General features: G+C 40.5%; 1 protein-coding gene across 1 annotated transcript; it reads right to left on the bottom strand.

The window, feature by feature from the left end:
* Nucleotides 1-345: 345 nt before the first annotated feature.
* nedd4a (NEDD4 E3 ubiquitin protein ligase a) lies at nucleotides 346-15,926 on the bottom strand (the record flags this gene model as incomplete). Its single annotated transcript, XM_005915234.2, is given in 21 exon segments — nucleotides 346-3,120; nucleotides 4,639-4,711; nucleotides 4,859-4,955; nucleotides 5,072-5,179; nucleotides 5,275-5,334; nucleotides 5,430-5,490; nucleotides 5,581-5,654; nucleotides 5,756-5,851; nucleotides 5,947-6,017; nucleotides 6,980-7,101; nucleotides 8,354-8,583; nucleotides 8,956-9,021; nucleotides 9,101-9,159; nucleotides 9,255-9,309; nucleotides 11,324-11,401; nucleotides 11,605-11,862; nucleotides 12,038-12,157; nucleotides 13,290-13,373; nucleotides 13,537-13,698; nucleotides 15,550-15,664; nucleotides 15,763-15,926. Coding segments are annotated over 21 exon segments (2,256 nt in total), but the record flags the coding sequence as incomplete, so codon positions are not given.
* Nucleotides 15,927-16,169: the final 243 nt, after the last annotated feature.

The raw sequence follows: 16,169 nt of genomic DNA, 5'->3' as shown, positions 1-16,169 counted from the left end.
ATGCTTGTGTTATGCATAATGTAGCATTAGACTTAACAAAAGACTTTGTGAGCCTATTCTAAATATATCAATCCTCTAACAGATATAACATGAGGGGAAAAAACAACTTTCAAAGGGTAATAAACTTGGATACTTAAGTTTGCATTTAGTGTGACCTGGCCACTTTTGTGGATCTGTAGAGGTGGAGGTCCACAAATTTGGTACTCTTTAAAAAAAAAAAAAAAAAGTTGCTACTAAAACTTGTCTGATTTTGAATCTCAAGAATCTTTCAAAACTTACTGGCTCCCTATCAGAAGGACAGCAAAATAAGGTAATAATAAAAAGGAAGAAGAAGGAGAGACTGGATAAGTGTTTTTACATGTCTTTATTTTTCCAATACATTTATATTCTGTGTTATAGGCCATCACATTGGGATTTAACAGCTACAGTTTGTTCTGCCCTTTAAAATGTTTTACATACACCATCGATGATTTAATGCACTTACAGGTGTTATAATAACAAAGTTTGATATATCCGAAATGAAGTATGTATTAATTAGTCTTCAGTAGGCAACAGGATGTCTATTCATTTCATAGACCAGCGAATTCAATGACACATGACAAATAAAAGGCATTGGTATTTAAATACCATTGAAAGGAGAGAATGTGCTTTTCTCTGCAAAAAAAATGCTCTCAGCAATGCTCACATGTAAACATCTGAAGAGATGTGCGCTTAAAGCATCGGATAATGATTTTAAAGAGAGATTTATGCAGGCAACAGATTGGCAAAGATTTCAGAAGTAAGACTCATCAATATTAACAAAGTGCTTCACTTTATAAAAGAATAGGTATATAAAACTGTCGTCAGAGACAAAAACCAGCCCACAACTTTCTTTCCTTTCATCACCGACCTGTAAACACGGCAGTTATGTAAACACGTGTCTTACCGTTCAGAAAAAGTTCAAAGTACGGCTTAAGCACAGTTACTTTCTCACAAAGTAACTGCATACAAAAGGTACTACAAGTAATTAATTTTGAAAAGAACAATCTGTACACATTTTAACAACCAACAATATATATATATGTTTTTGTAAATTGCACTCTTAAAAATAGAGCACTTTGCTGCAATTAGACACCCTTGATGAGTAGAAGACAATAAAATGTCATTCACTGACAAAAATCAAAGCATAAAATCTAACACGCCGTATTAAAACTGTATAAGTCAGTCTGTCTGCTAACGTTTATGCAAAGCTAAGGAGCTCTAACGTTAATGTACATCTATTTATTCTTCTGCTTTATAAACAGTCAGTGTTGAACTTGAGCGCGAGGAGCTATCGAACGAACAAGAACAGATACTGACTGTAGAGATGCATCGAGACCTGTTCGACAACACCGAGCAACTCCCGAGTGGCAGTTTAAACAAATGCAGTCACATTTGCATAGTAAATCAGCACAGTCCAACACTGCAGACAGTCACTTCTCCAAATCTGCACACAGACAAGAGCGTATTTAGTCTGTTACTGGTCCGGGTTTTTACACATCACGACCACAATGATTCACCAAACTGACTGACGGCAGTCGCTCACATTCCCACGTAACCTGCACATTTTCTGCTAGAAATGCTTCTGAGGTCTATACATATATATATTTGGGACACTGCATCAGTGCTTCAAAAAAAAAACTGGAATGGAAAAAAAGTAAAAAAATAAATAAAAAGAAACTAAATGAAAAAAAAAGTTTAATCTTTTTTGTTGTTTAAGGACATTTTAAACTGTTGAACAGAAACACCCAATTAGTGTTTAACAGCAATGGAGACAAATTAAGTGGCGAGCATGGCTTTTTTTTTTTAAGCATTAAATTCTTGCCTTTGCTAGAGCGCAATAGTTTTTACACCGAGCATGAAGGACCTGCATGTAATAAAGTGACAACATAAGACCCAAAATGAGCTGAACACGACTGTATAAACAAGCACGCACAAAAGCCGTGAGCTCCGGTTTACTACAAAGAAAGAATGAGTTTTGTGTGCACCTCAGGCGTAATTCAGACTATTCATTCACATGTTTTTATAGAGAAAATGGGGCCTGATGAAGTGGAAATGACTTACTAACATTAAACACCTACTACTATTATTAATAACTAAGGCAGTGTGTAATGTACAAACAGATGAGCTTTCTTGTTTCTAGAACTCGGCCAGGATTTTTCTTCCTCTGAACTTTCACCTTTCTTCTGATGCAGATTTTCTTGCAGCTTTTGATTCCACAAATGGGTCCATCACATAATCCTGCTCTTCCCCTGCCATCTCTGATCAGTTCCTCAGTTTCACATTTGGTACAACTACCCTTTTTTAAATGGCCAAATTAAATAACCTGAGGTGCAAACAGTGGTTTCATTAACAAAACCCCCAAAAAACCCCAAAACAAAAAAAAGAGTGGTTACATCCATTCATGTCTAAAGATGCAGTGGAAAGACTTGTTTATGTATTTACAGTTTCAAACACTGATGTTATTAAGAGAGGACAATCTGACTGAAAGGATGTGTGTACACATCTGTCTTTATGCATGTGGCTGGGCAAAAAGTGAGTAAAACTAAATCAAACGTCCATTTTTAAAATGTAGGTTTTTATCATAAACTGTACAGCTGTTATTCACATTCAGATACTCTTATCGCTTCACAGAATCAAGTTATTTAAATATATGAGCATTTTCGCAGAACAAATAAGAGTGAATACACCTTTGAGCGACTTGCATCAGAGAATTAAATACTAGGATAACCTGATTTGTAAACTTTACAACACGCAGGGTGACGTAAAAACACCTCCATCACTCCAGATTTCATGTCTTTTCTTCAGCTGGGCCCCGACAGAGGACTCATGTGAGTCTTGTTGCTCTCCATCTTCACAGCCGGCAGGTTAAAACCTGAGTCTGATACACAGCTTTTTTGTTGTTGTTGTTGTTTTTGTATTTTTTCCCAGGGGCATCACGCAGCTTTGCTTTACTCCAATGACAGCAATGTCAGTTCAGCTCATTTCCCACGTATGCACTAATCCACCCCGTCGAAGCCTTGTGCATTCTCTATAGCGATGTTAAGCTTCTCCCTCAGTTCCTCAAAGGACTCGTACGGAGGAAGGTCCAGCCGATTAAAGCTTTAAGAAGCAAAAGAACAGACAAGAGTTAAAATTTAAGCAGTGGCAAAAAGGGAACACGCAGGAGCGTAAACACTGTGATGTGCCAGTGAAACTAAGAATGACAGTAATGCGCCACTAGTGGGCTTCCACAAGTCTGCACTATGAGATACAGTAGGCAGTTTGAAAGCAGCACAAAACATGGATGAAGTTTCTGGTCTGGGAAGTGAAGCCAGTGCTTAAATCTGCATTCTTTCTAAGACTCGTCTGACTGCATGAAGATTTCTGGTTGTGCAGAAGTTTATGAAAAAACTGCCTTCGGCTCTCCTGCTCTGTGACTTCTAGCACTTTCCTGATGACTTTGCAGCCTTAATCAATAGTTTCTGGTCATGCTGAATAGAACATGAAGTTATAAAATGTGGTCATTATTAGAGTAGTAAAGGACAGTTATCCAGGGTACACCGCTCTTCAGAAACCCAGGTACAATCTCACTGCTCACACATCTCCGCAGAGTCATCTACATGTTGTAGCCCTGTAGTGTCACCAGGAGGCGTTGTTCCAAATGTGTGGACAAACAGGTCTATGGGCTACACCTTAGAGTGTCATGTCTGACTTCAACACAAGCTTGCTTATAACAGCACCTCACTAAACAGCCACATTACAGTGGGTACATAGATGATTGATACCAGTCTCTTTTCAACAAGCTGCTCAATTTCAACACAAAACATGGGCAAAGCAAAGTGATGCTAATGCTTTAAACTGGCACTCTTTCTAAAGGCCAGTAGGGCGATGAGACTCTGGTTGCAAAGAGAAGCCAGAAAATAAATCTATGAGAAAGGATTTATTTATTATTATTATTTATAAATAAATAAATGGATAAAATGCCATTTTCTATAAATGTTCTGTAAGGCACAGTGTTTATTGAAAACACATCAGATCTCAGTGGGGGGGAAAACCCCCCCCAAATAATGTTGATATCTATACTTATATGGACTAGGTAATGTGTTAGGAACACCAACTATTAGAATATGTGCTGTTACAACTCCGGGCCTTCGTGCAGGATTTGTGTTGAATGAGTTTCCTGGGGAGAGGCTCATGGGAAAATCTGAGTAAATCCAGTCTTTTTGGGTTTGTGGATCCCTGCTGTTTGTGTGATTTTCCATGTGTCTTTCCAATTTTACAGGGGAGATTGATGGGCCGGTGATTGGTGAAGGTGTTTTTCTGGAGTATGATTAATTGTTTTAGGGATTCCCACCTATCACGTAATTCTTGTAAGGTAACAGTAAAAAATATAACAAAGCTGAAATGGCTAAACTCAACTGTGCTAATACTACAAGCTTCACTGCTAGATCCAACGCAAGAAGAGCAGAGGAAGAAACAAATGTGCTTTTATCCTTTTTAAAAGTTGGCAAAAACCTTCAATAAAATCTGAAATGATCCTTTGTTAAAAACAACTGTGTCCAATATAAAAGGGAGAAAAAAAACAGAAGAAGAAGAAGGAAATAAAAAAAAAAGAGCAAAGCACAGTGAAATGCTTACCATGTGTGGGCCCTGGGAAGTTTTTCACGTGTTCCCCAAAGCTCGATGGTGAAGAGCTGCGGTCCATTAGAGCCTGGTAAATAAAACCATTAAAAATCAGATGACGACAACAAACATGAGTTCAAGTGGAATTAATTTGCAAGAAACAAAGAAATCAACCCAAGGGCAAATAGTTAAAAAAAAACCCGTTCATTTAGAGAGGGAATAATTCTAATCTCACCATAGAGTTCAGCAAAGCCATTCATCGGGACCCTGGATGTTCCCGTCACAAACTGTAAGAGCCGGATTCGCTTTTCTGCATCCATCAGCAGCACCGCCTGTAATAAAACAAAACAAAAAGCATGAAAAAAATACATATCAATGAAGCTTTTCTGCACAGACGTCCCTGCCCCAGCTGCAGATTATTAGCCACAGGTATGGAAACTTGTCTCACCTTCCAAAACCACAGGATAACCATGTGGTTGGAGCAGTAGCCGTTCTTATACTTTGTGTTCGCTCTCCAGTCGTTCACGTCCACATCTCCAAGACCACACATGAGCAGCTGTGGAGGAAAACAAAGCAGATACACTGAACATTTTCCATCCCTGAGAAACAGTTTTGGGGTTTTTTTGCTAGTTGGATCAGCTAAAAACTCACCTCGAGCTCATTCTCATCAAAGATCTTGATCAGATCTTGCGGTACCAACTCAAAGAAGCCCTAAAACACAAAGTATACCAGACTTTTATTCCTTTGTGTGTCTTTAATACCCGTACCGTGTTTAGCAAGTTTAAAAAAACAAAACCACTGTTTACCTCCTTGAAGGCAGTCATCTGCTTCTGTATTCTGTTCACAAACCTCCACTGAATCACCAGGCTGTTAATCACAAAACGGCATGTCAGCATCAAACTGCATTTACACACACACACTGAGAAAAACAAAACAAAGTAAAAGCATTTTTCTTACTGGATGTATTCATCCTTGTTTTCATTGGTGACGACAATCTCTGAGCCATCGGGTTTCAGGTCATGCTGGTGAGTCTGAACAGGTGGTGGTGTAAGAAATGAAGCATCAGTCAGAGAGACACAAAGCCGCGTCACAAATTAAATGTTGGGACAAAAAACAAGGACGTTCAGCAGACCTGTCCAAACAGCTCTTCATCAATAGTGAACCTCATGTCCAAGTCCGTTGGGTCGTTCTCCAAAATCCACTTCAGGGAGTTGAAATATTCACCGTCCTGAAAAGAAAAGAAGACATTTAATTGAAAATGATCTACATGACATCCAAGATCCCGAATCACACCAATGCAATAATTACTACAGTCATACTCACAACAGACTCCATGTCCTGGAGGGTGATTGGCTTCCCCAGCATCATCTTGTAGAAGGGCCGAATGAAGAAAGCTGTGAAGTAAACAAATACGCAAACACTTACAAAGATATTTACTGGTGACGTTTTTAAAAAGGTGCAACAAGAGCAGCTCCCATCAAACCAAACATGCCTCCCTCTTCCATTTACATTTCCAAACACACGTGCTAACTATAGTCAGCTGATTGTAAGTGTGTTTTCCTGCTCCTCTTCCTCTTGTTACTTTTACTCTCTCTGTTACGCATACTGTTAGTGAGAGTTAATGTGGGTGAAACAGAGCACAGGAGAGCAGTGAGGACAGACTCTACCACCAAGCTGAAATAAAAATCAAGTATGTATGTTACAAAGAGCTTTTTTCTTTTATTCTTTGCTTTTTGGCAAAGCTGACCACTCTGGAGTGCACTGTGTCATCTGTTTCGAGTGTCCCCTCTGTTGGCTTTCTCAAATTATAAAAACCTTGTGGCACCAGTGTGACCTCTCAACCTGAAGATGAACCTACGGTAAAAAATCCTGGTCAAAATCCTAGGTGATTTTCAGAAAAGTTGAGACGTGACCCTGAAAATCTGAGAAACCTCGACATTGTGGTCACCGAGATTTGAACTCGTCTGAGATTTTAGTAGATGTCCCTATCTGACGAATTTGAAAATCCCATCTCAAGTTATCTTGAGAACAAGACGACATGGGATTTTCAAGGCCACGGGTGTCCACATCGTCACCATACTAGACAGGTGGTTGGCAATACCCCATCATCCTTTTACAGCTGGAGGTAAAAACAACTTGAGAAAGCCAGCAGCCTCAAATGGAGGGACTCCTACCCAGAACCATGCACAAACACCCAGAAAAGTTACCAAAATGCAAACAATAAAGCGCAGACAACAACACACAAAGAAAGACAGTGAGGTAATTTTTTCACTTTCTTCAGATAAAAATACTTCCTGCTGCTACATGAAGAGCTCTTAAAATATCTGACCATTTTCAGCAGCCATGTGACACTCACCATCGAGGAGTTTGCCGTGAAACACAGCCATGCCTGCCACGCGACCGATGAACTTGAAGTAGGTCAGGTGGTCCTCGTTGCATAAACCTGAGTTGGGGTTAATCTGCAGTGTGTAGTTGTCCCTAAAACATAAGGCAGATCAGGAAAGTGTCTTTAGTAAATGCAGTAGTACTTGCATAGAATTTTCTACTCAATTTGAACACTCGGAGCTTTCTGTCTACAAGTGTCATTCATTCATACAATAACATTTTTTAACCTGATGTTCACACTCTCACAACTTTAGGTTCAGTATCTTGCCAAAGGTCGTGGAAAACGGCATTGAACCACCAATCTTCCCACAGGTCAACAAGCCACAGCACCAAATGTTAGTAGGAACAATTACTACTTTTGTGGATCCTAGCCCAGATAGCCGGACTGAACATTCTCACATGGTTTGTAGTGACACATTTTGGTTCACCTGGATTTTTCTGCGTGAAAAGAAGCCAAATCACAGGGAAAAGCTTGTGCAAAATCATCAGCTGATTCAAGCCAGGATAAATGATCTACAGCTGTGAAAATGCCCTTAGAGAGCTGGTCCAGGCCTTTGCTGTAACATATACCACAGTTATTTGATGTGCTTCGTATCACCAGGGTTGGAGATTTTGATTGAAACTTTTTTCAGCCCACATTTTCACAGCCAAAGAGAGTTTCGATTGCCTTTTGTGTGTAAATGTCTGCAGCACCTCTCCCTCATTCCTCTGTGTGTGTGTGTCAGCTCTATTTTTTTTTCTCCCTGTGTTTCTCTGTTGTTCCCTGGTATGAACGTGCTCTGTGTCATTTTGTGTATCTGGGAGTGGCTGAAGACTCCCATGCCTGTGGCTGCTTTTTGCATAAACCCCCAGGTTTACGCATTGCTCAAAATTCGTAGTACATCTCCCCACCGCTTTAAAATTAGCCTCTCCTTTTCCCTTGAATGCATCAGCCCCCCCTTTTTACACTTATCCCACTAGCTTCCTGTCAGCCTCTTATCTGTCATACTCCCCCTGACTCACTCATGCTGCTACAGGACTCAACCAGTTCCTATTTACAGTGAAAATGAAGGTTAATAAAGCATAATGACCTGTAAATATGCCCCCTTAAACAAAAATACATCATCCCAAACATCGTTACCTCACAGAGACACATTGAAATTAGCAGTGATTTAATATATCGATCTTGGGAACTGTACAGAAGTCCTGGATTTGAAGTAAATACAAGCACTGACATCTTTTTGTCCACATTTTAGCTGTCAGTGTAGAGGATGCACATCACTCGTGCAACATATAATTGCTTAAAAATTTCCAAAAGTGGGAAAACTACAAGTAACAACAACTGAATACAAAAATAAAGACTCACGTGGCGGAATACTCGAATAGCCCGTAGTACGGGTTGAACATCTCTTTGGACATGAGGAAGAACCACTCCCTGGCCACGCCACCGTAGTCCAGTCCTTTTTCTCCATCAAACTCCACCCACAGTCGTGCCTTCAACAGGTCTGGCCTCTTGACCGAGAGGATGCGTCGGTATGAGTCCTCCAGCACTGCATTTCGTTTCAGCTTCATCTCAAAGCGGTTTGGGATGTCCGCCTACATTTAAAAAACAAACAAAACAAAAGCACAGTGGTGAGTTTTCGGTTACCTTTAAGAAGTTATGTTGAAAATCAGTGTGGCGGAGGTGGTATCCCTGGGTCAGCTGCAGGGGAAAAGTGGTCAAGGGGGCAATGCCAAGGAGGCTGGAGAGATAGGTGGTGGGGATCTGTCTAATGAGGCTTCTGCCTTTTATAAACAGTAAAGCTGGAGAGCAGAGGGAAGTGTGTGTGCTGACAACCAACTGGAAAGTCGAGGAGCCGGGTGCCGAAACATACATGTGTGTCACTTCAATAAACACTTCTAAGTATAAAATATCACAGTGTGTCAGGTCGATCTCTACAATCAGTAAGAGCTTTTGAGGATGCTCACCGGTTTCTTCAGCTTCTTCTTGAAGTAGTCATACTTCTGTTTGTAGTCTCTAGAGTAAGGCACTGCCTGTAATCACCAAAGGATGGAGGTCAGCAACAGCAACAGCAACAGCAACAGCAACAACAACTTTCAAAGTCATACTCACTGGTCCAGTTATAGCAGCGTTCTGCAATCTGGGATCTTCCCATTGTGTGTTCTTTGTGTCTATGAAATAAAATATATCAAAAAGCATATATTAACAAGAAAACAGATTAATGTACTAATCAAAGATGTTTTCGACTTAAACACATCATACGCACTGTGATCTATGTAGAAGACCCTGCCATCACTGTGGACCCTCTCCTCCCAGCCAGGCTAGAAATGAAGAAAATATCAAATCTATATTAATCAGGCAGATTAAATATCACATCAGCAAACCAATCAGGGCACCACATACAGTGTTCAGCCACAACAGTAAAACCACCATTAGTCTCAAAAAGGAAATGCAGTGATGGATAGTTTGAAGCACATAAACAGATTAACGGGACAATTATCTCTAAATTATATCAAGGAAACGGAAACTCAATGATACCAATTACATTCAAACAAAACAGGGAAACAAAATAAACATAGAAACAGCTGAGGAGACATCAACTAGCTCAAGGAAATGACTAAACATCTGATTTTTGTTACACCTTATGTTAAAAGCAAGCAATCCTGGAGACAGTGTGGTCATAACAACTCCCACATATTTTGGAAATTAAGTAAAATTCAAGTATTTCAGGAGAATATAGGTGTAGCTCTAAGATGCCAGGTTATGAAATTTCAGTAGATGTCATGGTACTGTACCTTGGAGCAATTAAAGAGGGTGTTGTTGTTGTTAAAAAGTCAAAATTTTTTTGCAAAAATATTTCTTACCTAAAACTATAACAAAGACCTGGGATAAACTTGACCCACCAGGTCTTAAACAATGGGTGGAGTAACATCTTTATAAAGAAGACGACGATTTTCCCGCTAAAGGCCTAAAGGAGATGCCTTTTTACAAAAGTGGAAGAAAAGAATCACCTTTATGTCAACTGAGATGGTTAAGGACAGTTGGGACAATATGTTCTGAGAATGTAGCGATGCAGTGTCCCACCTGTGCTTTTTGCTAAAACTTGAAGAGAAAAAAAACCTTAAACACTGGCAGGTGGACAGGTGGAGTAAATAACACTGATAATCTTGTTAAATTTGGGAAATGCCAAGGAGTGGCAGCAAGCAAACGGGCAGCCAATGAGCTGGACACAAAATGTTTTCATAGACGGGTAACTGACGGATGCTGACAACAGTGGTCTAAGAGGATAAATGGTGAAGGGTCAAGTGTGCACAAAGTTAACTGCTGTGCATAAGGGGAGGATCCATGCGATCTGATCCTACAGAAGAGCGAATGTAGTAGAAATTGATGAAAACCTCAATTTGGGCTGCGAGAGAAAGAAAGTGCGTCACAGCTTACTGTGTTGTCCACTGATATAAAAAGCCTACAGTGGGATGAAGATGAGCCACGGAACAATGAAAGAAGATGGGCCGTTTGATGAATCACTTATTTTCTCTTGCACCTTTGTATTAACTGGGAGAGGTATGTGAAGCACGCAGCTGATGGATGCAGATTGGCGCTCTGGGTAGTTAAAAAGAAATCTGCTCTTTCATCGTTTCAGAAAACAAAACATTTATTTTAAAAATGAAATGAGAGTCTGATTTTATGCACTGCATGGCTAATGTAACACATTTTGTCACATGCTTTAAGTGATTAACACATGTACATTTCTATGGAAGTATTGTGAAATGGTCATGTGTTTAAATTCTTTTACCTTAGATATTAAAATGTCTTTAGGGATTATTTTTCTCATTTAATTTTTTTAAATTAAATTTTACTTGTATTAAACATCCCATTCTGAATGTATAATTTTTTCCACAACATACTTTTTCCTATAAATAGCCATATGTTGAGAAAAAATTCAATAAGAATTTCTTTAGACCACACAGCCCACTGTGTATGTGGCCTGCAGTGGCCTGTTTAAGCAGGAAAACTGCAACTGTCACATGACAATTTCAAAATATGACCTCTTCATTCAATATTTCCAGAACAAAATGTTGACTTGACCTCAAATCTGATAAGGAAACTATGGGATATGCTGAGAGACTCAGCAACCTTGAAAAACACTGGACTTTAAAAGTTTCCTTTGCCAATGTCTCAGTCCCCTATTTTGAAGATTTAAAGATGCGTTGGTGGCGCAAGTGGACTGGACTTCACTACGCATGGTGGTCTTAATGTTTTGGCTAGCAGGCTTTTTCCCCTGATAGGTAATCCTCAAAAGTTGATGCCTGTGTTGCATCTTGTTACTGAACTTACCGGCAGAGGGCCAAGATCGGAAGGATCAAGCGAGGATCTCCTCCTCATTTGTACAGGAATCCTTATCCTGGGATCTTCCTGTTCAGAGAAAAACAAGCAGGGTGTGTTTCAGTCAGAGAGGAAATCCTCACACAAGAGATGGTGGTGAGTTACAGCTTGGAAATTCACTTTCTTTGTGGCACAGATTAGAAAAAAAGTCAACTAAATAACTGAAACCCAGTCTAGTTTTTCTGAATTGGACACACAGGTGCATTCAAAGCCTTTGGCTGCAATCTTCTCACCCAGGTAGTTGTCTTGGTAGTGTGGTCGATGAAAAACGGCCTTCCATTGGGTGCACTGCGAACTTCCCAACCGAGCGGCAGGAAGCCAGATTCTCGCGTGGCCTCGGGGCTTGGAGTGTGCTGAGGAGACTCCTCTGTTGCTGCTGATGGTTGGGGTGGTGTAGGGCTTTGTGATAAGCCTGCACTACTCTGTGCCGCTGCTGCTGCTGCTGCTGCTGCTGACGGTGCTGATGGTGCTGGTGCTGCCTCTGAAGTTCTCTGTACAAATAAAAAGACTCCAGTGAGATTCTAAATCGAGAACAGACACACTGAAGGGGAAAATTGACAGAACAGTGCTATTTTAGAGCTTTAATCTAATAAAAAAAAAACAACCCAGGGTTTAACAAAGGTTTCTATGCAGAATGTGAATAAAAAGATATGAATGCTGAAGTACCTGCACGAGAGGTCGTGTCCATGTAGTGGTTCGGTTGTTGTGGTTGATAAAGTAGCGTCTTCCTTTACTATCTCGCTTTTCCTCCCAGCCTGGAGGTAACCCAGTTGAGGTTGGAAGCAGCTGTCAAATTAAAAATAAGTAAATACATTCTCAAGACGATAATTCAAGGACAATAATTTGGCATATGATATAATTTCCACCATAATCATACAGACAGTCATTATAAGGCACTCTATGCAAATGGATTACTATTAATGTATCCTGTCCAGTTTGTTGGCCAGGTTCCGTTGTGGTCTGACTACTTCGTGTGGAGCCTTATTACTCCAAGCTCAGAGGCTGAAGAGCCTATGACCACCAACTGCAGTCCAAGATGCCACATTGATGAGGCCCATCACAGGATGAGAGACTCACTGGCTGAATAACAGGACTGTTGTGACAGCTACCTCACACAGAGGTCAGGGACTAGTAGTGCTGGGTCAGAAACCCTCTTGTGATTGATTTGGTTGCTAGCAGATTACTGGAGTAGTCCAAAATTTGTATGGAAGATGCCAAACATATGCAAACACTCACCAACTGCTCACTAGTAATGAAACTAGAAAGTCTGACACAAACAGGAAAAAGATAACTCAATAAACATATTTACTAAATCAATCATGACTGGCAGGGATTGCTGACTGCTCTCTAGGCCTGTGTGACTCAGGCTTGTGACACTAAGGGAAGATAAGATGGGCTGATTACAAAGGACTGAACTTTCAAAATAAAATATAGAAACTCGAATTCTAAACTTTCTAATGCACATGAACAAATCAAAAGCATGACTGGTAATAATTTCTATAAAAGACAGCACGGTGGACTAAAAACAACAACACCTGGACCAACAGCAACAGACACAAATCAGCAATCAGAGCTTTCAGCAAAAGAGGGAAAACAAGATGCAGCGATTCATGAGAAGGCATTTCAGATTTGATCTGGAGTGACAAGTTTTTTGTATGCACAAAAATAGTATAAGTGGTCAAATGACTAACCTGTGGGAATAATCGTGATACAGATTATTAATTGTGAATCTAGCAAACAGACAAACTCTAGCAAATGCAATATTCCACATAGAAATCTATAACGCAGTTAGCAATGCTGTATTCCTTAAATGTCCCTCCACAGGAACTGTGACAGTCTAAGATGATTGAAAAGTGAACTCATAAAGACTGAAGCATTCAGATGTAAGAACATTTTCAACAGAGAGCAAAACACTCACCACAGGATTAGCAGGATGTTCCTCTCCTGTTGAGGTCTGGGCACTTCCTCTGCGACTGGAATGCCTTGAATTACTGCTGTGATCCTGCAGGAGAGCGGAAGGATGACTCTGATGACTACTTGGCCATTAATGTGCATAAATTTTCCACCACTCTCCCACTCTCAGCTCACATTTATATGATTACGAGCCTACTCCCCCCCTCTGCTTTCAGTAAGTCAAACCTCAAGCGACACAGAACATAACTCACGATCTGGGAGGGGCGCTGCTCGCCAGCTGCGGCAGCGATGTTAACGATCCTCATTTCATCGCACACTGAGTGGAACTCCACTGGGGTGCGGGGTGAAGGTGATCTGAGCTGGTTACTACTGTGGTACTGGGTGGAATCATCCTCTGTAATGATCTCCCAGCTCTACATGATGACAGAGAGGAGACTCCAATGAAGCAACAGCAGTGCAGGGCTGTCAGAGGTAGTATGACAAAGATCTGAACTTCTTTGTTTAAATATACAGCGGATTGAGAAGACGAGCCCGACGCATGACGTCTGCTTTGCTTAGGCTGTGTTAAAACTGATAAACCTTAAAGCAGGTTTTAAAAACATCCCTGTGCAGTTAACCTTTTTTTTTTTTTACAAGCCTGTAAGCCTGCACATGATAGAATTAACTTAATATATACATAAAAATCAAATGAATCGGGCTCTATAATCTTTTTTAAGAGCTACTTAATCAGTACTTCCTGTCTTTGTCCTTTTCTCCACCGACTCCCTTTGCTCCACCCCCATCAGTTTCACCTGTGTTCAATCACACCTGTGTATTTACAGTCTTCTCTTGTTTTTCCTGGTACCCACATCCTGCATCCTTCTCAGGTGCCTCATGGTTCTTTCCAGATGCCCTGTGTTTTACTCTTGTTGAACCTTCTACTGATATTGTTTTGGATTAGCCCTGCTCACGTGAGCAATGCCCTTTGTTGCCATTTTCCTCCATAGGTCAAAGTTGAGCTTAATTGTACCATTGCATGTCTTTGCAACACTGCAACAGTTTGTATCACTATTAAAAAGGATTAATTAAGATCATGTCCTGCACTAATTTTGAAAATGCACAGTGTCCATCTGAGTTCAATCTGAGCATCAGAATGGGGAGGAAAGGTGAATTCACTGACTATGAATGCAGCATGCTTGTTGGGGCTAGACGGGCTGGTCTTAATATTTGAGAAACTGCTGATGTACTAGGATTTTAAGAGAAGACCATCTCTGAATGCAAAACAACTGCTCCAAACCTCAAAGCAGATGGGCGACAGCAGCCGTAAACCCCACCGGATGCCATTCCTGTCAACTAAGAACAGGAAACTGAGGCTACAGTTCACACAGGCTCACCAGATTGGACAATAGAAAATTGGGAAAATGTTGCTTGCTCCAGAGACTCTTGATTTCTGCTGCGACATTCACATCACAGGGTCACAATTTGGCATCAACATGAAAGCATGAATCCATTCTGCCTCATATAATACTGGAGGTGGTGTGGGTGATGCTTTCTTACAAACCTTTGGGCCCCTTGGGAACTAAATGAGCACCATTTAAACCCCACAGTTTCCCTAACTATTGCTGCTCACCATGTCCATTCCTTTATGACCACGGTGTATCCATCCTCCAAAAACTCAAATCCTCTCAGTAAGGGTTTCTTGAACCTGACAGAAAGTTCACTGTCATAACATGGCCTTCAGCACATCGCATCTCAATCCAATTGAGCATCTTTGGGATGTGGTGGAACGAGAGATTCACATCATAGATGCACAGCAACTGTGTGATGCTATCATGTCGACATGGACTAAAATCTCAGAGGAATCCTTCCAGCACCTTGTTAAATCTTTACAATAAAGAAATTAAGGCAGGTCTGAAGGCAAAAGGAGCCTAAGATTACATTTATGTACTAAATATATTTCCAAGCAGAACATCACTGAGAAGGCAGCATCAGCAATATTTCTGATTATTCCTAACAGACTGCTATAGACTATATCCTGAGGCAAGCAGCAGACTCCTTTGCTACTGTGTTAACCAGCTAGATGCTAACCACGTTTATGTTGGATGTTTGGTGCTAAGCAAGTACTGCAGAGTTGGGTGGGTTTCGAAGTTTCTGCAGCAAAAACAGCATTATGAAAGGGTTGGACTCAAGTGTTAAACCATGAAACTTGTTCTCTAATTTTATCAACATTATCAGAAATCCTGGGACATAACAAGGAAACAGGGAACAAAAAATGAAAGAGTTACCTCTGGAGACTCTTGCGTGCTATCCTCATGTTCTGAGATCTGTCTGCGTGTTATGAAAACATGCGCCGCATCCGTATTACTGTTATGTCTTCGTTGAACTTCCAAATTGCCGTCTCTGTTCAGGGGGAGACAGACACTTAGATTCTCACTAATGAAATGCATCAAAAGGGTTTTTTAAATTAATTTTTTTATAGGATATGGGAGCCATCTTACTGCGTGGTGGGCCGTTGCCATTGTGTGGTTCTGGTTTCATGATTAACATAGTAGATCCTTCCCAGATTATCTTGCCTCTCCTCCCAGCCAGGAGGAAGAGGAGGCAGGATCTGGTTTTGTCTGGGACCTGACATATCATGTGTCTCCAGAAGCTCCCAACCAGGCTGTTAAACAAGGAGGACATCATTTTGAAATGCTAAAGAACTAAACTAAGCTGTACATATGGAAAACTGGAGATAAAAAAAAAAAGTCTCACCTTACTGGAAAATAAAATTAAACGGCCATTTTCACAGAGCTTTTTCACATTTACAAACACAGCTACTGATATTAATATGTACAAGTTACTATATACAAAGTTCAGTGCAAATAACTTTGTGTGTACTAAACTTTATCTGGTACCTTACTAT

This window comes from Haplochromis burtoni, unplaced genomic scaffold (assembly GCF_018398535.1).
Source record: "Haplochromis burtoni strain Fernald_Lab_line unplaced genomic scaffold, NCSU_Asbu1 Contig_11, whole genome shotgun sequence".
In the NCBI taxonomy this organism is placed as follows: Eukaryota; Metazoa; Chordata; class Actinopteri; order Cichliformes; family Cichlidae; genus Haplochromis; species Haplochromis burtoni.
This window is presented reverse-complemented; position numbering and strand designations above follow the sequence as displayed.